This window comes from Balaenoptera borealis (genome assembly GCF_965194805.1).
Source record: "Balaenoptera borealis genome assembly, chromosome: 2".
Classification (NCBI taxonomy): domain Eukaryota; kingdom Metazoa; phylum Chordata; class Mammalia; order Artiodactyla; family Balaenopteridae; genus Balaenoptera; species Balaenoptera borealis.
Window position 1 is genome coordinate 129,696,161 of NC_138867.1, and position 26,553 is coordinate 129,722,713.

General features: G+C 38.0%; 1 protein-coding gene across 1 annotated transcript in view; it reads left to right on the top strand.

The window, feature by feature from the left end:
- Positions 1–24,472, top strand: part of G3BP1 (G3BP stress granule assembly factor 1) — a 31,566-nt gene extending 7,094 nt beyond the window's left edge. The window contains exons 2-12 of the mRNA XM_082379125.1: positions 8,487–8,599; positions 10,934–11,015; positions 11,489–11,662; positions 14,590–14,680; positions 15,610–15,703; positions 16,891–17,092; positions 19,004–19,105; positions 19,567–19,678; positions 19,900–20,028; positions 20,420–20,529; positions 24,132–24,472. Of these exons, the coding sequence (XP_082235251.1) occupies positions 8,505–8,599; positions 10,934–11,015; positions 11,489–11,662; positions 14,590–14,680; positions 15,610–15,703; positions 16,891–17,092; positions 19,004–19,105; positions 19,567–19,678; positions 19,900–20,028; positions 20,420–20,529; positions 24,132–24,338 (1,398 nt within the window). The 5' untranslated portion in view covers positions 8,487–8,504 and the 3' untranslated portion in view covers positions 24,339–24,472. The remainder of the gene's footprint in view (positions 1–8,486; positions 8,600–10,933; positions 11,016–11,488; positions 11,663–14,589; positions 14,681–15,609; positions 15,704–16,890; positions 17,093–19,003; positions 19,106–19,566; positions 19,679–19,899; positions 20,029–20,419; positions 20,530–24,131) is intronic.
- Positions 24,473–26,553: the final 2,081 nt, after the last annotated feature.

A 26,553-nucleotide genomic window follows, 5' to 3' on the forward strand; every position in this document is an offset into this window, starting at 1 on the left:
GCCACTCCTCATCGCGGTGCGCGGGCCTCTCACTATAGTGGCCTCTCTTGTTGCAGAGCACAGGCTCCAGACGCGCAGGCTCAGTAATTATGGCTCACGGGCCCAGTTGCTCCGCGGCATGTGGGATCTTCCCAGACCAGGGCTCGAACCCGTGTCCCCTGCATTGGCAGGCAGATTCTCAACCACTGCGCCACCAGGGAAGCCCCATTCTGTGAGTCTTGAATTGAGGTTCTCTTTATTTCTATATATGGATGTGCAGTTGTTCCAGCACCATTTGTTGAAAAGAGTATCCTTTTTCTACTGAATTGTCTGCACTTTTGGAAATCAATTGTCCATTTATGTGTGAATATATTTCTTTATCCTGTTTCATGGATCTATTTGTCTATTTTTACATCCAGACTGTTTTAAAAATAAATTTACTGATGTATCTATGAACAATACTGCTATTGTTTTGTGTATACTAAAAACACTTAAACATTTCAAGGCTATCATACAGTACTTATTTGGCAAGTGACTTTTTGTTTCTTTTTTTTAATTCCAAGCTGATGTGTTTATTTTTTAAAAAATTATTTTTTTTTTATTTTTGGCTGCGTAGGGTCTTCGTTGCTGCGCGCGGGCTTTCTCTAGTTGTGGCGAGCCGGGACTACTCTTTGTTGTGGCGTGCGGGCTTCTCATTGCGGTGGCTTCCCTTGTTGTGGAGCACGGGCTCTAGGCGCGCAGGCTTCAGTAGTTGTGGCTCGCAGGCTCTAGAGCATAGACTCAGTAGCTGTGGCGCATGGGCTTAGTTGCTCCGCGGCATGTGGGATCTTCCCGGACCAGGGCTCGAATCCGTGTCCTCTGCATTGGCAGGTGGATTCTTTTTTTTTTTTTTTTTTTAATTAATTAATTTATTTTTATTTTATGGGTGTGTTGGATCTTCGTTTCTGTGCGAGGGCTTTCTCTAGTTGTGGCGAGCGGGGGCCACTCTTCATTGCGGTGCGCGGGCCTCTCGCTGTCGCGGCCTCTCTTGTTGCAGAGCACAGGCTCCAGACGCGCAGGCTCAGTAGTTGTGGCTCACGGGCCTAGTTGCTCCGCGGCATGTGGGATCTTCCCAGACCAGGGCTCGAACCTGTGTCCCCTGCATTGGCAGGCAGATTCTCAACCACTGCGCCACCAGGGAAGCCCTGGCAGGCGGATTCTTAACCACTGCGCCACCAGGCAAGCCGGACTTTTTTTGTTTCTGAGATCTAGTTCATGCTGACTTTATGACTGCTATAAATAGGGTGACTTTATATCTCAGTTTCCCAGGAACACTCCTAATTCACTCCAGTTAAACTGGCGTAATTATCAATTGTATCACTTTTTAATCTTTTAAGTGCCCATATGATTATCTTACATACGGGCCTCTCCATGATGTGAATAAACTACAACTTAATCCATTACCCCTTTGACGTATATGTGAATTGTTATCTGTCTTATGTTTCAGAAATAGGGTGGCATTTAATTTCTCTGTTTATATCTTGTGCAAATGGGTGAGTTTCTCTTGTTTATATATCAATCTACAAGAGAATTGCTGGATTCATCAGATTGGTTTTAATTTTGTTAGACAATTGCAGAGTTGTTCTCCACCGTGGTTGTACCAGATGACACTCAGCAGTTTTGCAGGTTCTTTTTTCATTACTTGCTTTCCAGTGTTTGATACTGAGTGATATTTTAATACTTTGGAGGATCTCCTGTGAGAAGTGATAAGTTTTAATATGCATTTTACTAGTTACTTACTTTATCTTTTGTTGTTGCCCGTTTACTTTCCTGAGAGTTGCCTGTTCCATTTCTTTGCTTGTTTTTCTCTCAGGTTATTCTTTGTTTTAATGATCTGTGTGGGAGTTCTATATCCATTCTGCATATTAATCTCTTAGAGTATGATGCTGTGCTTTTTCTTAACTTACAGTGGGCACTTACAGATCTTGAGTTATTAAGACATTTTGCTTTTTTGCTATTATTAGAAAGAGTAAGCTCTATCTACTATTTAAAAATTCATGTGGATTATAGTTGGTCTTAATGCTTCCCTGTTCTTGGAACATAAATTCTCACAGCTCTATTAGACTCAGTTAAAAGAAGCACCTTTAACATTTCTCTGAATTTCAACAAAATTGATGTGGAATTTCTTTAAAGTTGCCATGCAGTCTAGTTAAATTGGGCTAAGTGAGTCTTTTGAAAGTTAGAGAAGTATTGAATATTTCACAAATCAGGGTCAACTAGTAAAAACAGATCAGTGATTATGTTAGTATGTGAGGTATTGACATTTCCGTGTGTGTGTGTTTTTTTTAGAATAGCACTCATTGATGTTGCATGCTTTACAAATAAGGTAAGAAAAGTATAAAAATTATATTCTTCACTCCTTGTAGGTAACTAATATCAACTCTGTTGCCTCAAACTTTTTTTGTAAACTACCTTAGTCATGCTTTTATTGTTTGCTTTGATGGATCCTAAGGCCAACACGAAGTGATGCTATTGGAAAAATTATACTATTAGAAGCCAGAAGCGAATCTTTCCTAAAACTGGAAAACTTATCAGAAAATATTCTGATATAATCCTTTAAAAAAGCAAAGTACATAGATATCATAAGACAAATTTAGAGATGAAACCAAGAGCTTTTTAGGAGATTGCTCTGCTCTAAGACCTTAATCCTGAAAGTTGGGAGAAAGTAACCAGATAGAAACTTCCTGCATCATGAAAAAGTTTAAATTGGACCATCTCTACTTGCTGCTAATAAATACAGAGAGATGTTCTGTGGTCCTCAGATCTGTTAAAGTATCCCACTTGGACTAATTAAAATCACACAGTGTGGAGTTAGTTTATGGAATTGTGAACTTAAGGGGAATTTTTTTTTCTTTTAAATTTATTTTATTTATTTATTTTTGGCTGCTTTGGGCCTTTTTTGCTGCACGTGGGCTTTCTCTAGTTGGCGGCAAGCGGGGGCTACTCTTCCTTGTGGTGCGTGGGGTTCTCATTGCTTTGGCTTCTCATTGCAGAGCACAGGGCTCTAGGTGCGCGGGCATCAGTAGCTGTGGCTCGCGGACCCTAGAGCGCAGGCTCAGTAGTTGTGACCCACAGGCTTAGTTGCTCTGCGGCATGTGGGATCTTCCCGGACCAAGGATCGAACCTGTGTCCCCTGCATTGGCAGGCGGATTCTTAACCACTGCGCCACCAGGGAAGTCCCTTACAGGGATTTTTAAAGATCATTTTGTTTTAAGAGCTAGAATATGTAAGATAACAGGTCATAAATTATTGGATGTTGGTACCATTTGTTGCGTTTTTCTTTTTCTTTTATTCTGAAAGTAATTCATGTTCATCCCAGGACATTCCAGCAATTCAGAGGTCTATGAATTTTATTCTTTTTAACAGGTACATAGTATTCCTTTAAAAATGTTTTATATATATTATATGGAACAAAATATAATTTTCTATAACACAGGTAATGAAACGGTGAATACCTTTAAACCTTATGTTGTATGTATTTACACCTTGTGTTTTTTATATAGTACTTTTTGTATGGATTATTTCATAATATAAACACTCCCCTTCCCCCCCCCTCCCAAAAAAAGAAGTGGTCAGTATTCTCAGTTTTTAGGTTGCTAATGTGAGATAAACATTTTGATTCATATTTTCTTGTAGTTTTTCTCAGGGGAAATATTCTTTATGACTGTGATGAATAAAAATTGTTTTAGAAATACTTCAGCAAACTTATTTTCCTAGCCTAAGAATAAAATAAATTTTTAGCAGTGTTCAACAGAAAAGTAAAACTTAATGCTTTATATATGTTTTTTTAAAGAGAGCAGAAATTTTTATATCTAACATAGCATAAACGTACCTAAAATTATTGTAGCTTCATGATGCATGTTTTAAAAGTTAAGATATTAAGATGTGCACGTCATTTGGTTTTACAGTTTAATTGGGCCAGTTACATTCTGTGGGCACTCAGGTGACTCTGTGGCATTCATGAGTAGACCACTGCAGTCATCAAGTCAACCTAGAAGTTCACTAAACAGTAGTTTTACATTAAGTGCTTGGGCTTCCATAGTCCAAGGTACTCTAGAAAAATTCTTATTCTCTCAGGAGATAATCCTCTTTTTATTTTGCTAGCAAAATAGCTAAATAATCTTCTGGGTGACAGAAAATGGTGGGATGTAGAAATGTTTTCTTTCACTATATAGTTAATAGTTATAATAGTAAAAGTAATAGTAACAGCTAACATTTATTGCTTACTACCAGACACTTAATTCTTGCAGTTATGATTTTAATTTTAAAGATGAAAGAACTGAGGGCACCAGAGATTGTTACTAGCTCAGGAGCACAACTAGTGTTAGAATTTTGCCCAGTGAGAATTGGTCAGAGAAAATTTGAAGGTTTCCTTTTGTTGCATCTCAAATACTCATTCACTGTTTTAAAGTAGAGCACTCGGTTTCACTGTTCATTTGTTATATCTTACTGGTCTTAGATTTACCAGTTCAGTTAGAACTGGTAAACTGAAGGTATTGTTTACTATCTTTGCTTCCTTAAGTATTTCTAAGTGGCCAAGTTTTTCTTTACTTCTTGAGGTCAAGAACTGTTCTGTTCTTCCCCTTTCCCTAAACTAGGACTTTTTCAGTATTTCTTGAAAAAAATTTTAAGGGAAAGTATAATTTTTAAAATGTATTTTTCTTGTCCCCTTTGTAGAGTACAATTTTGGCATATTATGACATTCACAATATTTCAAACTTGGATATAAAATTAATGGAAAGTAAACTTTAGTGGAAGTGAGTGATTTGCTTCTTCCCCCTTTATTCTTCCTAGGTCCTGTTTCTTTCATCACTGATCTTTCTAGACCACAATGATTTTATTTTATATCATTTTTAGGAATATTACTTTTGAGTGATTTGTAATATATACCCCAAAAGGTTTATCCTGTAGATCTGAAAGCAGTGTTGCAAGGGAGTGATCTCCAATTTGGAATTACTTGGAATGTTCAATGAACTTACTTTGTCTTGGGAGAGTGGCATGTATCTTTTAGGAAGTCTTCCAGTCTTCACATCAGCATGGGGAAGGGGGAATTGCTGTTGATAATTAAAATAATAAGACTATCTAGTTTGTCTCTTATTTCTGATTTTGGTACATGCTTCATAGTCCAACCAATAATGTATCCATTGGCATATGCTGTTATATAAGGAACAGCCAGAATCCATAGTATTATAAATTTGTAAAGCCTCTTCTAAAAGGACACAGTGTTTCAGGAGTATTTAATAAATGAGGGAGGATCTCATGTATTTTTAGCATGTATTTTCATTGGTATGCATAGTTTCTAATTGTCACAGTGGATCAGTAACTGGTAAAACATCAGCTTTTCTGAGATGATGCCATTTGATTTTGTTTACTTTCATTATTTTAGATTTGACAGAATTGAGAGTTCTAATGAACGAGGGTGAGATTAAAGACTTTATTTTCAGGAGGGTATGATGTTAGTTTACATATTTCTCATAGCTTCTGTTTTATGTTTGGACCAGAAATAAAGGTGGAGATTTCAGGGTGGTGATTTACCAAATAAACTTTTTCTAATGAGAATTGATTGAGTCTATTTGTATAGACTAAATCTTTTGGGCTCAAATTGCCAAAATTTTCTGCATTTTTTTTTTTTTACTGAGAATGATGATCAAATAGACAAGGTTATTCACAAAACTTTCAGTGGATGGTCTTAGATTACTGAAGAACTTCCCTAAACATTTTGTAGTCACTGGTGCTATTGGGTGGTTCAGTACTCTTAATTATTCTAAAACATTTTATGATGTCTTCAGGATTTTTTTTAATGTGGAAGCATTTTTATTTAGATTTTTTGAGGCATAATTTACAAACCACAAAATTAATAGAATTTAAGGGTTTAGTTTGAAAAGTTTTTTTAGTTGTATACAGGTAGCCATCACCCAAATGCATACAGTCCTCTCACCCCAGCCAGTTCCCCTCCAGTCCTTCCCAGTCTGTTCCGTCTCAGGCAGCTTTTGTTTTTTTAGCACCGTAGCTTAGTTTTCTCTTTGGCCTTTTCTTAATCATTGAAAAAAAAATGTATCTGCGGTCATAATCTGAATTCTGGACAACCTGATAGTTCAGTCTGACAAATGGATGATCAGAAGTCTGTTTTGCTTTTATAAAATTCTAATCTCCACTTGTGTTGAGAATGATGAATGAAAGAAAGCTTTTTATTCCTGAGTGTGTCAGACACTCTTAAGTTTTAGGGCTAGAAAGTTGCATAAGAAATGGTCTCTAATCTTAAGAAACTTTATGACTTCAAAGAAGCTTGCAGCCTTCTTTCAAAATGTTATTTTTATCTGACCATGACTTACGTAGAATTCTTGATGCTTTCGGCTATTTTAAGAATCAGTCCTTTTTTTTTTTTTTTTTAATATTGAAGCAATATAGTTTCTTTTCACTAAAATGCTATGTGTATTTACGCACATGGAATATTATTTATTTCTTTTTTTCTCAATTATTGAGATATAATTGACAGAAAGATTATTTTTAAATACTGCTACCATTTCCCTCGAGCTGATTGGTTGATATTTATTATAGAAGAGCTTAAAGGAGAGACTTGAGCTGGAGTTTCCACCTTAATGGAACCATAGTGTGAATATAAGCCTTGGGAGTATGCAAGGCTATTTGAGGTAACCCTGGAATAAAGTACCATCTGTTTGGAACATTTTAAAATGCTAATTGAGAACCTAGTTTGCAAAATATTCAGTTATATTAAACTGTTAAACTAATAAAGAAACTCGGTGAATGATACGGATTTCTCTGACAAGCTTCAGAAGTATAACAGTTAAAGAAAAATTCACAAATGAGGTAAAGATCAATTTACTGTATAAATATGTTAACTTTCTTGGCTTTATGGCAATGACCTGAAATAAAACACTGATGATAATGGTAATCAAACTGAGTTTTTTTTTTTAATTTGAATTATCTAGATAATCTCACAGGGAAAGGAGAAGTTCCAGATGTGGTCTATAAGTTTTTATTTTTCTTACCTTTCATATATAACCTGGAGGATTTTCATCATTTTTCATGGGAAGATTGGATGTGGGAAGCAATATTTGATAAAATATTATTTAGAAATTTATATTATAATGAGACTACTTGGCAGTATCAAAGGGTGCAATTAGGTTGATGTTATTAGTCTAGTTTCTTAGATCTTGGTGAAACAAGTAATAAATGGTCTAGGTATTCAGGAATAATGCAGTCATGCACTAGATGAGGATAAACATCTCCACAGATTGCTTGTACAGGAATTGACCAACCAAACTCGATCCATTTTGCCCATTCTTTAGGAAAACTGAAATACAATTTCTCTCATTGTTTCTTTATACTGTAGTTAATTATACGTACCTTTGTTTGCCTTTATGTTTATCAAGTTCGGGATGATTTTATCTCCTCAAATGAAAACTTGGATTATCTCATGCCAAATTTTTTTTTTTTTAATTATTAGCACCTTTAATTATTTATTTATTTATTTATTTTTTTGGCTGTGTTGGGTCTTCGTTTCTGTGCGAGGGCTTTCTCTAGTTGCAGCAAGCGGGGGCCACTCTTCATCGCGGTGCGCGGGCCTCTCACTATCGCGGCCTCTCTTGTTGCGGGGCACAGGCTCCAGACGCGCAGGCTCAGCAGTTGTGGCTCACGGGCCTAGCCGCTCCGCGGCATGCGGGATCCTCCCAGACCAGGGCTCGAACCCGTGTCCCCTGCATTAGCAGGCAGACTCAACCACTGCGCCACCACGGAAGCCCCAAATATTTTTTTGAAAGAGTTTTTTAAAAAATAATAACAGGCAGTAATTGAGAATTTACTGTGTGCCAGGTGCCTTTCTTAACACTCCAGCATACTTTAAGTCATAATTTTGAGGTGGTAGAGATTATTTTGTTGAGTAAAAACATCATTTGTTACTTTCTGCCTAGTTTTTTTCATTTTAGATTTTTTTTTCATTTTTAAAGGTAGTAAAAATTTCTCTGATTTAGTTTGACTAAAAATGTGATAGTATGTGTCTATATTGTCAAATATATATTTATCACCCTTGAACCTAGTATTGCCATAGTAATATGTTGTAATATTACAAGTGGAACACTCTTAATTGATTTTATTGGCTTGGGAAAGTTATGATAGGATGCATGTTGGCAATATGTACCTTTGAAGTTCTTATATTAAGTTTAAGGAAATTGAATATTGGGAATAATGATGAATTAATTCTTAGTAGTGATTTTTTTCCCCCATAGCATTCATCCGATTACAGTAAATTTGAATATATAAAACCTCACTGGTCTGTGGGTTTTGTTTGTTTCTTATAGTGTTTATTCCTTTTAAAAACCAAGAATTGCTGAAGTGATCCTGTTGGTCTATGAGTCGGTCTCAGCTAAATGATTCAGTCTGCTCCCCTGACCCTTTCTCCCCTTGTACTTGATCTTTCAGGTTGAACATACTTGACTTTTTTTTTCCAGGTTGAATTGACCAAAGCAATGGTTATGGAGAAGCCTAGTCCCCTGCTGGTCGGGCGGGAATTTGTGAGACAGTATTACACACTGCTGAACCAGGCCCCAGACATGCTACACAGGTAAGACCTTTTTTTCCCTGAGCATCATATAATGCTGTGTTTTAGTGTGTGGGTACTTATCCTTAAGATTCTCTTATTCATCATGCACCGTCTAGGGTTACTGCATAAAATTGCTTTGTAAGTACCAAAAAGTGATGGTTGTTCAAATTATGTAATAGTAGAATATACAAATATTATTTAAAAATTAGTCTAAGTTGCCTATACATTATCAGAAAAGTAATGCTTGATAATGTAAACGTATAATTTTTGTGCTTTTGATTTTGTTTTCCGTTTTGCTGTTTTTGGTGAATCATGAATTATTTAGTAAGAATGTATTGAAGAAGATGCAAGAGTGTTCCTTTAATCACATACTTTTGTGTTGATATGCTAATGATTTTTCTATGTAGGTGCAAATTTTTTTATTATACTGTGTTTTAGCTTTTTTATTTGATAATCTGTGATCATCTTACAAGGGTAGTACATGTATCACATTTATTTTGTTACCCACAAGGTTTTCATTTTCCAGAGGTGTAACATATGTTTTAATCCCCTAATGATGAATATGTAAGTTGCTTCCATTATTTCCTCTTACAAACAATGCTGCATTATACAAAGCTCTTAAGTTTGTTTATGTGGACCTATTAGAATATTTTTTAGAAATTCTAAAATGTGTATTTGTTGGACCAGAACTATTTTTTCTTCTGTATCTTGCCAGTTTGCATATTGGATACCACATGATTATTAGGTGTAAAGGAATGTTTTTAAATTTGTTTTGAGTCCTTGTTCTGAAAATGGAAAGTATCACTTGTGTTTGTTTTTTTTTTTTTTTTTTAATTATTAGTACCTTTAATTATTATTTATTTATTTATCTATTTTGGCTGTGTTGGGTCTTCGCCTCCGTGCGAGGGCCCCCTCCAGCTGCGGCAAGCGGGGGCCACTCTTCATCGCGGTGCGCGGGCCTCTCACTGTCGCGGCCTCTCTTGTTGCGGAGCACAGGCTCCAGACGCGCAGGCTCAGCAGTTGTGGCTCACGGGCCCAGCTGCTCCGCGGCATGTGGGATCCTCCCAGACCAGGGCTCGAACTTGTGTTCCCCGCACTGGCAGGCAGACTCCCAACCACTGCACCACCAGGGAAGCCCGTGTTTTTTTTTTTAAGGCTTTATCATTTCCAAAACACTTTTACCTTTCTCTTGATCTTTATAAAAACCTCTTAGTAAGGCATTGTAGGATAGTTAACTTCATTTTACAGATAAAGACACTAAGGGGTTAAAAATTTGCCGGTACTCACAAACCTATTAAGTGATAGAACAAGCCCTAAACCTTTCTTTCCCCCCTTTTTGTTGTTTTTTTGGTCAATTGTATTCTGTGCCTTTAGAAGTTAGATACATTTGGAATTTAAAGTGGAGCAGGAGTTGAAACAAACTAACCAAATAAATTTCTTGTCAATATTGTTATTTACTGGTTCTAACACATCTGTTTTTCACATTTCATCTCTGAGGTGCATTTTAGATGCAATGAAAAGTGGATTAGCCAGCAGTGAACTGATTGACTGGCTGATGTGCAGCCTTTTAATAACTTTGAAAGTTGAAAGGTACTTTTGGGATCCTTAAGGCCCCAGATCTGTCCCTTTTTTGGAGGAAAAAGCAATCAGGATGTAGAATGACATGTATGGGCTTATTTGTGAAAAATTGTTAATTTGGAGTATAAGTGTCAAGAAATCCTAAAAGTGATTATCCCCAAGTTAGGGTATTTTCTGTGTGTCAGTGTGTGTGTTGGGGCGGGGTGTTGTTGGCGCTTCCCTAATTCAGTATTGTTGTAATGAAAACAAGACAATTTTGAGGATATAGGTGAATTAAAGCTATGAAGATTTACGTCTGAAGCTCTTAATGCATCAGCAAAAATTGTTAAACTACTCCTAAAACCCATCTGCCTGAGTTACTGGGTTTTTAATGGGAACTCATCACATGCATTCCCAGATATAAAAGGACTCTCTAAGTCGGTTGAGAGTATAGATGTCCTCATCTATATCAAGACTACCTGTGGTCTCCTTGAGTGAAAACAGGAACTTTTATTTTAAGTGGCCTTCCTGACATGAACTACAAGATCCTTCCCAACATGATCATCCTTTCCTGAGACCTGAAACTTGTGACGTGTAAAAATTCCTTGACCAGATTCATTCCCATTCAGCAAATGTTGTGACATGTAGGTGATGCATATATGATTGCATACAAAGATGAAAAAGAAAACACATTGCTGCCTCCAAGAATGTACTAGTGAGACAGATGGGCTCAAACATGAACAGTAAATACCTGGTCTTAGGATACTTGAAGATGACAAGTATCTTTCTGTTTTACAGATTTTATGGAAAGAACTCTTCTTATGTCCATGGGGGATTGGATTCAAATGGAAAGCCAGCAGATGCGGTCTATGGACAGAAAGTAAGCATAACAAGCTTCGTGTAGGCTGTTGAGCAGCTAGAAAATAACCCATAGAATTGAGGTGGATACATGCTTGATACGTTTGTTGATATTTAAAGATCAAATTTCTCAACTTCTGTTTAGAAATTTAGGTATTCAGTAACTACTTGGTTTATATGATAATCATTGAAAAGCTTATAATGTCACTTTTGTTCATTTTGTATGATATATTCTGAAGTTTTTTTATGTTAGAAGATAATAGGTTTTAGCATGGGGATCATCTATTGTGAACATTTTAGTTATGTTAGTTAAGGACAATAATTTTAATAATTAAGGTTAAGGTGTCATTGGGAATATACTGTACTAAGACAAATTACAGTGGGGCTGTGTAGTTTGTAATTTAAATGTGCACAGGTAAATGCTCTATCTTTGTTGTGTTAGAAAGTTTTTTGTTGTTCTTGGAGATTCTGCATTCTCTTCCCTCGATTCCTTAGGAAATCCATAGGAAAGTGATGTCACAAAATTTCACCAATTGCCACACTAAGATCCGTCATGTCGATGCTCATGCCACCCTGAATGACGGTGTGGTGGTCCAGGTGATGGGCTTGCTCTCTAATAACAACCAGGCTTTGAGGAGATTCATGCAGACCTTTGTCCTTGCTCCTGAGGTATGAAAAAAAAATAACAATGAAAGGTTGTACATGTCTTTTTAAAAACTGTTCATTTTGAAATTTTAAATATACAGAAAAGTTGAAATAATAGTGCAGAAGTACTCTTACATATATCTTACCTAGAGCCACATTTGCCCACACATTTATAATTCTTTTTCTATTTACCTATCATTTTTTTTCTTTTTTTTTTTTTAATTAATTAATTTATTTATTTTTGGCTGTGTTGGGTCTTCGTTTCTGTGCGAGGGCTTTCTCCAGTTGTGGGAAGCGGGGGCCACTCTTCATCGCGGTGCGCGGGCCTCTCACTACCGTGGCCTCTCTTGTTGCAGAGCACAGGCTCCAGACGCGCAGGCTCAGTAGTTGTGGCTCACGGGCCTAGTTGCTCTGCGGCATGTGGGATCTTCCCAGACCAGGGCTCGAACCCGTGTCCCCTGCATTGGCAGGCAGATTCTCAACCACTGCGCCACCAGGGAAGCCCTTACCTATCATTTTTAATTCTAAACTATTTTAAAAGTAAATTGGAGGACTTCCCTGGTGGCACAGTGGTTAAGAATCCACCTGCCAATGCAGGGGACATGGGTTCGATCCCTGGTCTGGGAAGATCCCACATGCCGCGGAGCAACTAAGCCCGTGCACCACAACTACTGAGCCTGCACTCTAGAGCCCGCGAGTCACAACTACTGAGCCCTCACGCCACAACTACTGAAGCCTGCACACCTAGAGCCCATGCTCCACAACAAGAGAAGCCACCTCAATGAGAAACCCGCACACCACCACGAAGAGTAGTCCCCACTCACCGCAACTAGAGAAAGCCCATGTGCCGCAACGAAGACCCAGCACAGCCAAAATTAGATAAATAAATAAAATTTAAAAAAAGAAAAAAAATTGGAGATATTATGCCCAGTCATCCTCCAGTACTTAAGTGAGCACTTCTTAAGAATAAGGATTTCTCTTCCATAACCAAAGTACAGTTATCAAATTCAAGAAGTATTTGTAATACAATTATCCATCTATAGTCCATATTTAAATTTTGGTTATTGTCCCAATAATACAAAGAATAGTAATTTTTTTTTCCTTGTCCAAGATTCAGTTCAGAATTACACATTGCATATAGCTGTCATGTCTCTTTAGGCTCCTTTAATCTGCTATAATTCATTAATATTTTGTTTTTCAAGACATTGATGTTGTTAAAGAGGACAATCAAATTACCGTGTAGAATGCGTCAGTTTGAATTGTCTGATATTTCCTTATAATTAGTTTTAGGTTATACGTGTCTTTCAGTGCCTCATATTAGGTAGCACTTGATGTCATTTAGTCCCATTATTAGTATTACTTAGTTAAGGTGATGGTCACCAGGTTTTGCCACTGTAAAGTTAGTGCTTTTACTTTTCTCATTAGTAAGTAAATTGTGGGTGCTTCTTTGAGACTGTGCGTGTACTTTGTTCTTCATCAAACTTTTAGGCGCTAGTTTTAGCATTCATTGATTCTTGCCAGAATCAGTTGCTACTCTGATGGCTACAAATGGTGATCATCTAATTCTTTATTTATTAGTTGGCATTCTACTGTAAAGAACTTTGCCTTTTCTTCTGTCTATCATGGGGTCTTTGTTTATTTAATGGATTTAGTTAATTTTTTATTGATTTCTGAAGTGTCCTAGGATCTGCTAAGTGTGAACCCCTTCAAGCGGGTTTCTGTTTTTTTTTGTTTGTTTGTTTTGGGGGGGTTTTTGCGGGGGGGGGGCAGTTTGTGGCACAGATGTTTCAGGCTCACCTTGCACTCTCCCTGCTCCAGCCACAACCCCAGTTCTGGAGTCAGCTGTTTCTTCAAGGAGCCCTGTTTTTTTTTTTAGTTATCATGCTTATGAAAGGACTACAGGTTTATGTTGATTAATTGCATTTGTACTGCCTTCTCGACTGGTCCACAATGAACAAAGTCAGGAATCCTATCTGTGTGAGCATGTGGAAGGGGCTCCAAGAGGACCAGCTGACTAAAAGTTTTCTCTAGCATTATTCGTCAGATAATTTTCTGTTGAAGGGTAGTGAATCTAAAATCCCCATCATTTTACTGTTTGAATATAAAATAACTCAGTTGTCTATTTGAAAAATTACATGAAGTCGTTTTAGTCATGATTTTTAGAGGAAGGCTTAGATTATCTATAGTGTTAAAATTGTTGATGGACTTCTAAATATTCAAGGAATCATGGGATGATTATTAATTATTCTAAATTTAGTTCTTTTTTGCCTTTAGAGCGGAAGATCCTAACATTACCATAGTATAATGGATTGTTACATAAACGGTCTCATTTAATATTCAAAGCTCTAAAGTACAAGTTGGTATCCTTCATTTTGCAGATGAAGAAACAGCCTTAGAAATTGAATGACTAGTAAATGACATAGTTGGATTTCAACGTAGGTGTTTCATACCTAGGGTAGGCAAACCTTTTTAGCTACACGTTTGAGTGCTTGTGTCAATATTCTTGGATAGAGATTTAGTGAATTTTAAAATATCTGTTGCAGTTGGTAATATGTATTTATTGTTCAAGAAATGATTTGAAGTCTGGGCTTTGGCATCTTAAATACTTAGAGTTTGTCAGTTTTTGGATATTCACCTGGTGGTATTTTAAGCACACAGTATGTAATGGAAAGCAGGGATCCTTTCAGCCTTGACCTTATTGGCATTTGGGGCTGGGTGACTGCTTGCTGTGGGGCTGTCCTGTGCGGCGTAGGGTGTCTGGCAGCGTCCCTGCCCTCTCCTTAGTAGTTGTCAGCTCTCCTCCCCGATGGGAAACCTGAAATGTCTCCCGAAGTTGCCAAATGTCTCCTGGGGTGGGCAGTATTGCCTTTAGTTGAGAACGATGGTGTGTAGGGTGATGTGGAATTTTAAAAGTTTGCTGAATAAATGAAAACTTTCTGTTGGCATTGCAGGGCTCTGTTGCAAATAAGTTCTATGTTCATAATGATATCTTCAGATACCAAGATGAGGTCTTTGGTGGCTTTGTCACTGAGCCTCAGGAAGGTAAGTTACTTGTCTAAATTTTTTTGGATGGCATCAGATTGACCTGAAGAGAGTGTAGGTTCCTTGAATGTTTTCATAATTCTCTGTATCTTTCATTAGTAACTTTTAATTGTCAAGGCATAAGAAGGGTTGGAGATTTTAACCTACTTGAGGCTGATAGGTTAGTCTACTTCACTGATATTGGTAGAAGACATCAAACTCCTAAATCAGAAGTAGACAGGTTATTACAGCAACAATAGTAGCATCTTGGCCATAGTTTCAGTAGGACACTGCAGAAGTTTAGATGATACCTGCAGTGCAGTGGGGTGCATTACTAGAGTGGAACCTAAGTTTCAGCAACCAAAACCTTATAATGGGGTAGCAAACACGCCTGCCCATTGCTCTGCAGAGAGACACCGTTTTCCGAGAGTGTTGCTGTATAAATATTCTTAAAAGGTAGTCTGGAACAAAGGTTAGCCATTGCCTCAGCTGTAAGATGTGCAGAAACACAAGCGACCCATGGAGAATTGTCTCTAAATGCTAAGCATGATTAGTATTTTAGTGTTTTCTGTATGACTCAGAATTCTAAGTGCTTTGTATTTATTGTATAATACAACAGCCTTACAGATAAGTATTTTAGGAACTATTGTTCCCTTTTAATAAATTAGGGCACTGAAATGCACAGAGGTCATATAGCTAGTTAGGTGGTAGAACCTTCGTTGGATTGCTGGCAATATGACCTCAGACTCCATGCTTATAACCCAAACTGTACGATGGCCTTAATTCTGTCCTTAAAGCCTACGTCATGATTTTACCCAATTTTCTTTATCTTTTTATGTATGTGTACTTTTCTTATTTCATTGCCTTTTTTATCATGATGAACATTGTGCAAGTGAATATGTTTGTGAGTTAAGTGAGCACAAGTATGTTAAGTTTCTTTTCTCATTTAGAATCTGAAGAAGAAGTAGAGGAACCTGAAGAAAGACAGCAGACACCTGAGGTGGTTCCTGATGATTCTGGAACTTTCTATGATCAAACTGTCAGGTAAGGAAAACTTTGTTCATCTGTCCAGAGCTGCATGAGAATTTGAGTTGTTTAAAAGTCTTTCTGTTTGTTGGAGGGCAGCCATAATTCTCAGAAAATAGTGATAATTTCCCAGAAGAAAGGTTTTGCTTTTGGTATGTAACATAAATATATAACTTGTTTAATATAGATTGCAGTCTGAGGACTGCTTAAATAGTATGTATCAGTTGCTTTTTGGTTTGGTTTTATCAAGTATTTAATACATCAAGGCATAGCTTTAAGTGCTTTTGAGATGGAAGGTGTGCAAGGACTTAGACATAAATTGACAGAAATTCAGACATGAGTTAAAGTAGCAATAAAGAACTTCATTTATTAGCTCAGACAAATGTGTGACTGTATCTTAGGTTTTTTTTAATCTGCAACTGGAACAGAAATATGTTGGATAGCAATATAAATTAATATTTACTTGTTGCCCTGTGATACCCTTAATGTTAATATTCAGTGCTTAAAGGATACTTTCAAATGTGTGTCAAGGTGTGGTGATGGGACTGACTTGACTCATCTGGGTTGCTGGTTGAAAATGAAGATTTGTTGTCCTACCACAAACCTACCAAATTAGAATTTCCGGGGGGGAAAGCATCTGCAGTTTGTTAAAGTGACTTATGTGGAAGTTTAAGAACTATTCTGAATCACAACTGATGGTTTTTTTTCCTCCAAAATTCCTTGTGTGTTTTTATTATGAGAAAAAGTTTTGATACTAAAAACCACATAACATAAAATTTACCTTCTTAACCATTTTTAAGTGTACTTTATAGTAGTGTTAAGTATATGCACATGATTGTGCAGTAGATGTCTAGAAATTTTTATCTTGAAAAAACTGAAACTGTACCTTTCCATCTCCCCATAGCCTATTAGAGTTTTGTGATATGTGATAGGTAAAATTGTAATAATTTTGGGATTCGGAGAAACACTGCTCTGGTTCATTTTGATCTGTTTGATGCATTTGCTTAATCAGAATTTAGCAAATCTGACTGTAGTTAAGATTTGCTCACTGAGGGCTTTTCTAAAAAGTTGTTTTAATACGCAAATACATAATTCTTAGATCTTTTTGGGGAGGAGGGAGCTTTGTTTTTTAGGTTCAGGTCTCTAGGAATTTCTTGCTAAATCAACGGAAGCAGAATGATATTTCTCAAATTTTACCATGAAAGCAATGACTTAGAAGAACATTTAGAAGAACCTGTTGCTGAACCAGAGCCTGATCCTGAACCAGAGCCAGAGCAAGAACCTGTGTCTGAAGTCCAAGAGGAAAAGTCTGAGCCAGTATTGGAAGAACCTGCTCCTGAGGATGCTCAGAAGAGTTCTTCTCCAGCGCCTGCAGACATAGCCCAGACAGTGCAGGAGGACTTGAGAGTATGCAATGTGTCTTCATTTTTATTCCATTTCTATTTTTAAAAATCTCTCTTCTTCTTTATTGTTGCTTGGTTGACTTTTGTAGGTGCATTTTCATATTGGTTGTTTAGGGAAGTTTCTTCCATATTGAGCCATACCTCAGATAAGAAGTAAGATACATATTGGTTTATAAAATCAAAAGTAGTTTTTCCCCTCCTCCAAGGAAACTTGAATACTTTTTAGGCCAGAAATTTCAGGTGCTGTTTTATCACTGCATCAGCAAACCTTCTTTTTAATATTACTCTTTCAAATTGCAGATTATTGTGTGCTTGTTAAACAAGTGATAGTCTATCTTTAAAAAATAACATGGCACGGGCTTCCCTGGTGGCGCAGTGGTTGAGAGTCTGCCTGCCAATGCAGGGGACACGGGTTCGAGCCCTGGTCTGGGAAGATCCCATATGCCGCGGAGCAACTGGGCCCGCGAGCCACAATTACTGAGCCTGCGCGTCTGGAGCCTGTGCTCCGCAACAGGAGAGGCCACGATAGTGAGAGGCCCGCGCACCGCGATGAAGAGTGGCCCCCACTTGCCACCGCTAGAGAAAGCCCTCGCACAGAAACGAAGACCCAACACAGCCATAAATAATAAATAAATAAATAAAATAAAATAAAAAAAGACAAAAATAAAAAAAACAACATGGCACAACAGACTTTTCCTGCCCTTTTCTATGAAATCTAATTGAGGACAACTTTACAGTAGAAGTAGAAACAAATTGCTCAAGTATAACTACTTTTCTAATTAGAATACCTGATTAGAAAAGTTTGAAGATTTTCAGTTACTGTCCCTGCGTCACATCAAGATGATAACAACTGAACTAACAGAACCTCTACAGTTGATGCTCTTTGAAGGAATATGTTTTAGTGCTGTATTTATGGGGCCAGGGTTCTTGTAATGCCGTTTGTCTGACAGTTATTTCAAGTGTCTTTGCGTTAGGCATTGTTCTAGGTGTGGGAACTGTCAGTAAAGTAGGTAGAGTTCTTGGTCTCTGGAAGCTTCTGGGTGAGTAGGAAAGAGAAATGGTGAAATGACTTTAGCTTGCAGGTGGAAAAGTAGGTTGGCTGGATTGAGAATGGGTGACAAGTTAGGTGGCTTAATTATAGTAGTTCTGGAGAGAGGTAATGACATCTTGGATTAGGGTCATGGCAGTGGAGATGGAGAAGAGATTTAAGAGGTAAATAACAGGATTTGGTGATTTTGGTATTGATTGAAATAACTCAAGAAGATTCTAAAGTTGGTGTAATTGGGTTATAGATTGAGAGAATCATAGGAGGAAGAGCTGGTTTTGAAAGGAGAATTTTCTTTGATTCACAAACTTGAAATTATGTGAAAGTAGCCTCTCATACTTTGCTGATACTTGATTGATTAGTCCTAAGGAATTTTAGTACTAAATTTTAAGTAGTGGGGAAAAGGAATCTCAAGTTACTTATAAATTCCATCTTGCCTCTGAAAATGAGATGCACACGTAATAATACAAGAAATCAAAAGCTAATACCTTTTTTTAAAAATAAATTTATTTATTTAATTTTGGCTGTGTTGGGTCTTCGTTGTGTGTGGTCTTTCTCTAGTTGCGGCGAGCGGGGGCTACTCTTGGTTGTGGTGCATGGGCTTCTCTTATTGCGGAGCACGAGCTCTGCATGCCCAAGCTTCAGTAGGTGTGGCTCGCAGGCTCTAGAGCGCAGGCTCATTAGTTGTGGCACATGGGCTTAGTTGCTCCGTGGCATGTGGGATCTTCCCGGCCCAGGGCTTGAACCCGTGTACCCTGCATTGGCAGGCAGATTCTTAACCACTGCACCACCAGGGAAGCCCAAAAACTAATACCTTTTATATTGTTGTGATAAGTAGTGTAATCAACTGATGTTGGTGTGTCCCCTTAGACCTTTTCTTGGGCATCTGTGACCAGTAAGAACCTTCCACCCAGTGGAGCTGTTCCAGTTACTGGGATACCACCTCATGTTGTTAAAGTACCAGCTTCACAGGTGAGTTTTTAATTAAGCTTGTGTATTAGGCAAATTTACTTGTATTTTCGTGTAATGTGATTTCACAGAGGTTTAATGAATAAGGCAGAGGAGAAGGGTACAAGGTGATTTTTTTTTTAATTTTTTGAATTTTATTTTATTTTTTATACAGCAGGTTCTTATTAGTCATCAATTTTATACACATCAGTGTATACATGTCAATCCCAATCACCCAATTCATCACACCACCAGCCCCCGCCCCCCCACCCCCGCCGCTTTCCCCCCTTGGTGTCCATACGTTTGTCCTCTACATCTGTGTTACAAGGTGATGTTTAATGTGTTTTTGTTTTTTTTTTTTGGTGAGAGAACGAGGGAATTGTCATTTTCTAGTTTAAACCTTATTGTTAGCTAGGATACTTCACAAGAAAAAAAGGTAAACTTGCTTTGTTCTTACACAAAAGTTAACGTTATACATTTTTTAGCCTCGGCCGGAGTCTAAGCCTGAATCTCAGATTCCACCGCAGAGGCCTCAGAGAGATCAAAGGGTGCGAGAACAGCGAATAAATGTTCCTCCCCAGAGGGGACCTAGACCAGGTGAGAGCTCAGAAGGGTGGCTTCTTTAGTCTGAGCCTGTTGAGGTTGAGAGCTTGTTTTGGGAGGGTAGTTGATGTTTGTGTGTACTTAGATTTAAAAAAATATGTTGTGGAGTTAATGGAATAATTGCCTGTATTTAGGGGTAGAGAGAATTGTTGAATGGAACAGTCACTGAAAGGTGTCTTCTTTCTCATTCCTTGCTGCTTTTGTTTCCTCTTCAGTCCGTGAGGCTGGTGAGCAAGGTGACGTTGAACCCCGAAGAATCGTGAGACACCCTGACAGTCACCAACTCTTTATCGGCAACCTGCCTCATGAGGTGGACAAATCAGAGCTTAAAGATTTTTTTCAAAGTAGGTTATTGAGTTTTAAATACTAGATTCATTTAATACAGTGCTATCCAATAGAAACAGAAGATGAGCCACATGTATAATTTTAAGTTTTGTAGTAACATTTTAAAAGGCAAAAAGAACCTGGATAATTTAATTTTAATAATATTTTATTTAACCCAGTGTATCTAAGACATCATCTTAATATGTACAAACATGAGATACTGTCCATCAGCCTATCCTAAGTCTTTGAAATCCAGTGTGTATGTTGCACGTAGGGCACATCTTATTTTGGAGTAGCCACAGTTCACATGCTTTGTAACCATGTGTTACTAGTGGCTGTCATTGGACGGTGCGCATGTAATACTTAAAGGAAATGTTCTAAGTTATTTGAGAATCTGTGTTCCACTTGCAGATTATGGGAATGTGGTGGAGCTGCGTATTAACAGCGGTGGGAAATTACCCAATTTTGGATTCGTTGTGTTTGATGATTCTGAGCCTGTTCAGAAGGTGCTTAGCAACAGGGTAAGCAGTTTTTCCTCTTGATTTTCTGTATCTTTGGTCTTTTAATGTATTCATCCTTAAAACTGTGTCTTATATGTAAAGCGCAGTTTATTCCAACATGTCTGGGTAATATTTTCCATCATGTTTAACCATTATTAAAAGAACTGCCTGGGAGTTAGAAAAACAAAACTGCCATCTAAATAACGTACTTTTTGAATACGTGCATGATGGAGAATGAAATAACTATGGTAACCAATGCACTGAGATTTATGCAGTTCCTTTCTTTGGTAGTGGCTTCTGGTGTAAGTGATGAATTAAATATTATGTTATTTTTAGCTAAGATAACTTAGAATCAGTTTGTTTACCAGGTATATTTGTAGTCTTCATATATAACTGGGTATAACTATGAGGAGCTCCTTTGTTCTATAAGTTGTCTGGGTTTGGAGTCACCCTACCTTAAGGCACTTTTATTAACATTACTTTCTCTAATAATAGAGGGATTTGTAGAATCAGAATCTTATTTCTGTGTTCTTAAAGAGCCCTTTCCTTCCCCCACGTCTTTCATTAGCAAAAAACACTTTCTCTAGTAGTAGAGAAGAGCAAAGGTGTAAATACTGTTAATTTACTGAGATGGGTGTGGGAGTTTTAAGACCTCACTTTTTTTTTCAATTGAGGTGAAATTCACATAACAAAATTAACCATTTTAAAGTGTACAGTTCAAGACTTTCCTGTTGGCGCAGTGATTAAGGATCTGCCTGCCAATGCAGGGGACATGGGTTTGAGCCCTGGTCTGGGAAGATCCCACGTGCCGCGGAGCAACTAAGCCCGTGTGCCACAACTACTGAGTTTGTGCTCTAGGGCCCGCGAGCCACAACCACTGAGCCTGTGCACCACAACTGCTGAGGCCTGTGCACCCTAGAGCCTGCGTGCTGCAGCAGCTGAGCCCATGTACCACAACTACTGAAGCCCGTGTGCTCTAGGGCCCATGTGCCACAACTACTGAGCCTGCATGCTGCAACTACTGAAGCCCATGAGCCTAGAGCCTGTGCTCCACAGTAAGAGAACCCATTGGAATGAGAAGCCCGCAACACCACAACGGAGAGTAGTCCCTGCTCGCTGCAACTAGAGAAAGCCTGCACACAGCCATGAAGATCCAGCGTGGCCAAAAACAAAACAAAAAAGTTCATTAAAAAATAATACAGTGTGCAATTCAGTGGCATTTAATACACATTGTTGTGCAACCATCACCTATCTAGTTGCAAAACATTTTCATCAAAAGTAAGTCCCTTACCCATTAAGCAATCTTTCCCCATATCCTCTCTCCCCAGCCCCTGGCAACCACTAATCTGCTTTCAGTTTCTGCCAGTTAAAACTTACACATTTTATTAACCACGTTAGTTAGAAATGTTGTAGATCATTATTTCCCAGAGGTTCTCCAGAACCTCTCATGTTCTCCAGAATGTTAATGGGTATATTACGAAGTTTAATATTGTGGTCATAACATTAAGTTAGCCTTAATCTGAAATGTACATTATCTGTCAAACTGTTGGACCACTATTTTTGTGAAGCATCTCCTGCAAAACCCTGAGAAGTGTGGAGGGAATAATGGCTTATGTCACCCAGGACACAGAATACTGAACCCAGAGATGTCCAGTAGGCTTTGTTGATAAATCCACCACGGAGCATGCAATAGATCCAGGGGCCACACTTTTTGGTGCAGCCTTGACTTTGTATTTTCTTAGATGGTATGATACTCCAGTGGGGCCAAACAAGGTCAGGCCTCATAGCTTGCTTCCAGTTAATTATCCAAGATGAGGGCTTTGGTGTTTCATTTAACCCCTGTGGGTAAGGCATGGCATCGTTATGCATAGGAATTGTTGAGGTAAATTTCCTCAGAAAGTAGCTGTATGTCTGCTACCTTTTTTCATTCAGATTGCTTCTACCCTTGTGATACCTCCTTAGAGATATATTCCATAACTACCTTTTAAAATATCCACAGTCCTAACCTCTGCTTATCTTTCAGACTTTAAATGATTTTATTTTTCCCATTGTATCTAGAACATTACCAGGAACAGCACTTCACATTAATGTGTGTGATTTATATGCTGTGTATATAAAATATATATATATATATATATATATATATATATATAAATAAATAAATATTGGTAAATTTGTGTTAAAATACTTATAAATGTACAAATATAAGTATATATTTAATCAGAATTTAAAATTCACTTTAGAGTCAGAGCTCAAAAGAGGCTCCCCCGCCCCACCCCCATGCAGGTTTCCTCACATGCACTTTCAGATCATTCCTGTGTACTCTGGTGACTTCAGATGTAGCTTGCCTTTCCCTCACCTCACTGTATTGGTAGAAGTCTACCGTACTCCCTTCAGGAATTTTTTTAGACTTCTTTTTTTTGTTTTGGTTTGTTCTTAATTTTTTAATGTTTATTTGGTTGCACTGGGTCTTAGTTGCGGCAGGCGGGCTCCTTAGTTGTGGCTGTCCGGCTCCTTAGTTGTAGCGTGCAAACTCTTGGTTGCAGCACGCGTGTGGGATCTAGTTACCTGACCAGGGATCGAACCCGGGCCCCCTGCATTGGGAGCGCAGAGTCTTAACCACTGTGCTACCAGGGAAGCCCCCTTCAGTAATTTTTTATGAGTACAGAAATAGCTTGTAGAATATGACCATGGTGTCTGACCGTGCTGTGTCGGTTCAAAGCTTATGCTTTCCTGTCAGGATGCCTTGGCTTACATTGCTCTTCTGTCTCTCACTAGCCTTGTGACCCGTGCAGTCTTGTTCCTTAACCTCCCTGGCGCATAGTTTGCTGGTCTTTATAAAATAGGTGTGCTAACAACCTTGAAAGGGTTGTTGTGAAGATTAAATGAGATAATAAAAGTGAAGTATATAGAATACTTCTCTGCATAGTAAGTACTGTTAGATATTTATTTTAAAAAATATTACAGTAGAAAACCACTGAGTACCAGCAAGGAGCGTAAATTGAGTTCATTGGAATCTTGAGTAATCCTTTATTTTCTGTACTTCTCTTGGCAAAAAAAAAAAGCCCAAGACTTAGTGGGAAGTAACTTTTTTTTCCTGCACTAAGATCTGGTATCTTTATTATCTTCAGTATTTTCCCAAATTCTGTTCAGGCAAATAGCATGTTAAGATTATATTTAGATGAAATTCATGATGTTTTTGAGACGTATACGTACTTTGCATAAACATGTGCAGCAAAGTCTTTCCACATTAGGTGATGATGGGATTTTATTCTAAGCCTCCCAATCCATGGAGTAAGTGGCAATTTTTATTTATATTCTGTTTATATAATTCTGTGGGAATATAAGATGTACTTTAATAAGTACAAAGAGTTACTCTGCTACACTGTTTAAATTGACTTTTTGACTTTTGAACTAGGTTGCATACCTAACTGCTTTTCCATGTATCTGTTAATGGGAAAATTATGTGTTCTGAGTTTGAGACAAAAACTGCACTGTGAGAACGAAGCTGATTTGTAAGCTGCTGGTTCCTTGTTTTGTCTTTGTTTATAGCTTTGTTTTGTCTTTGGTAGTCAGTAGCCCATAAGCACTCTGTGTAAGTCTGTTCACCTTGGTTCTTACAGCCCATCATGTTCAGAGGTGAGGTCCGTCTGAATGTGGAAGAGAAGAAGACTCGAGCCGCCCGGGAAGGGGACCGCCGAGATAACCGCCTTCGGGGACCTGGAGGCCCTCGAGGTGGGCTGGGTGGTGGGATGAGAGGCCCACCCCGTGGAGGCATGGTGCAGAAACCAGGATTTGGAGTGGGAAGGGGCATTGCTCCAAGGCAGTGAATTGCTCTTCACCGATCTTCAGGCAGCAGTACAAACCCTAGCTCCCACAGAATGGTGAATTTCTTCAGCCAGCCTTTGGTATCTCGGAATCTGATCCTAGTCTATGATAAACTGCTTAAGTTTGTACAATTCTACTTTTTGTGTTACTGGTGTGTGCTCCTTCCCCTCTCACCCCCCCCCCCCCCACCTTTTAGTCCTTCACTTCCAGTTTTGTGGAATGATATTTTAGGGAAAACAGATTTTTAAAGAAGAAAAAAAAAAAGACTGCATTTCCTTGCTTTCTTTGCATATACAGACTGGATTTTTTTTTAACAGTTTCCCCAAAGGAATGTGTCTTGCTTATTACTGACATTTGGTATGTTTCATTCATTGGAATATTTCTTACTTATTTTCTACATGTTTCAGAAGCCTGTGAGAATTACAGGATTTGATAAACATTTTGAAGGCAGGAAGACCCCAAATTGTCTCTTCTTTGAGAGTCATGACTACCTTCTGGTGTGGAAAAATTGCCATTGGAAAAATCGACAATTTAGATTCTCTCTGGTATGGTTAAAAACTGAATAAAAGGTGTTAGTAGAGTTTTTCTTTGGATACGTGGTCGCAAAACAGTTCCAAAACCTACTGTTTTTACCATTGAAATTTAAACTGTGAGATAGGTTTTAAATGTCTAGAATGCAACTGATAAGCTTTTCTTGAACTGTTAGATTTTTTTTTTGAAGTAGAGTTTTTTCATGTTTAATTTGTATTTGTAAAAAAAAAACAAACCAAAAAAACCCAAAAAAATTTCAAAAATCTGAATAACACAAAACCAGAGCAAAACTGTTGTGCCTTCTATTTATCTTTGATTCCAGTCTTGGCAATTGTTTAAAGAAAAATAATAAAAAAAATAAACTTAGATTTGTTCTATTAGGTTCAGAGTATGTTGGGAATTATAGAATCCCTCTTTCACCCTGAATATCTTGTGTTCATTTGTTATGCCTTATTCTGAAATTGAGTCTCAAACTGGAATGCTTTTGAGGTCAGATGCTTCTGTAGAGTTCCTTTGACCTGAGTAGTTCAGCGTTTGTATTAAGTTTTATTTCAGTGTCTCTTCAGAATCCTAATCATGGCCCTTAAGAAAGAATGTGACTTTAATATTGGACTTTGTTGGTGTGCTTGAGTGTGCACTAGTTTTTTTTCTTAAATCATAGCCATATGGTAAATTTTCTATTTTGTTATGGTTCCCTTTTATTGGTGGGCATGCAGTGGGTGTTTCTTGGAAATGGCCAATCTGTATTAAAATGTTTCTGGAAGAAAATTTAATCTGGCAATATAGACTAATACTCGTTTTGCATAGTATGTTACTGTTGAGTGCTCTTTGGGAGATGGGTGAAGGTTTTGTTTACACGTTTGTGAAGCAAGCCTTTGCGTGATAACTTGTCATTAATTGAAGGGCAGTGAGGTTGTCAAATTTAACTTATTTGTTTTCTTAACAGTATTCATCTTTAGGACTATTGTTTGAGGATAGAATATTAGTAGGAATAGGAATGTTTGTTTTGCTGTTACTGGGAGTCTCTATGTTTGCTGAAGGGTGTAGCCTTAAACTAAAATGAAGTTTGATGTTATCAGTTGACCCTCAGTACCTCAAATATTTGAAAATTGGCAACATTTCTTTCACATAAAGAAACTTATATAACTGAGTCACATGGCTGTGTTTTGGGTCAGTTTAAATAACTAATTGGTAACCACTTCATTTGGCCCAGTCCAGTGATAATTGGAAGAAATTCAGCTTGTACTTTTCGTAGCTTATATTAAGCTTGTGGTAGAAAGAAGAAAATTTAGCCTGAGTTATTTTTGAGAAAAAAATTAAGTTGCAGTAGATGTTTGGTGATAAATTATAGATAACCTAGAAACCAGTTTTCGTAAGTGAATACTAAACCGTACATTTCAAAATGTTTTTCCTCCTTAGAACAGAGCATTAAGGGCACTAACTAGGTGCAGTGTTTCTCAACTTGGGGCTGTTACTGTATCCTAGAGGACATGCAGAAATGTGTGGGATTTTTGGTGGGTGGGGGGTGGAGGGAGATGCATACCCTGCATCTAGGGTTTGCTGGGTGGGGGCCAGTGGTGCCAAGTGCTCTTTGAAAATGAAGCAACCCCATTGAGAGCACAGGTAGTCCCGACTCCTGTAATTCACGGTGGGTGGAATGGTGGACTAGGACAACTGCAGGGAAAG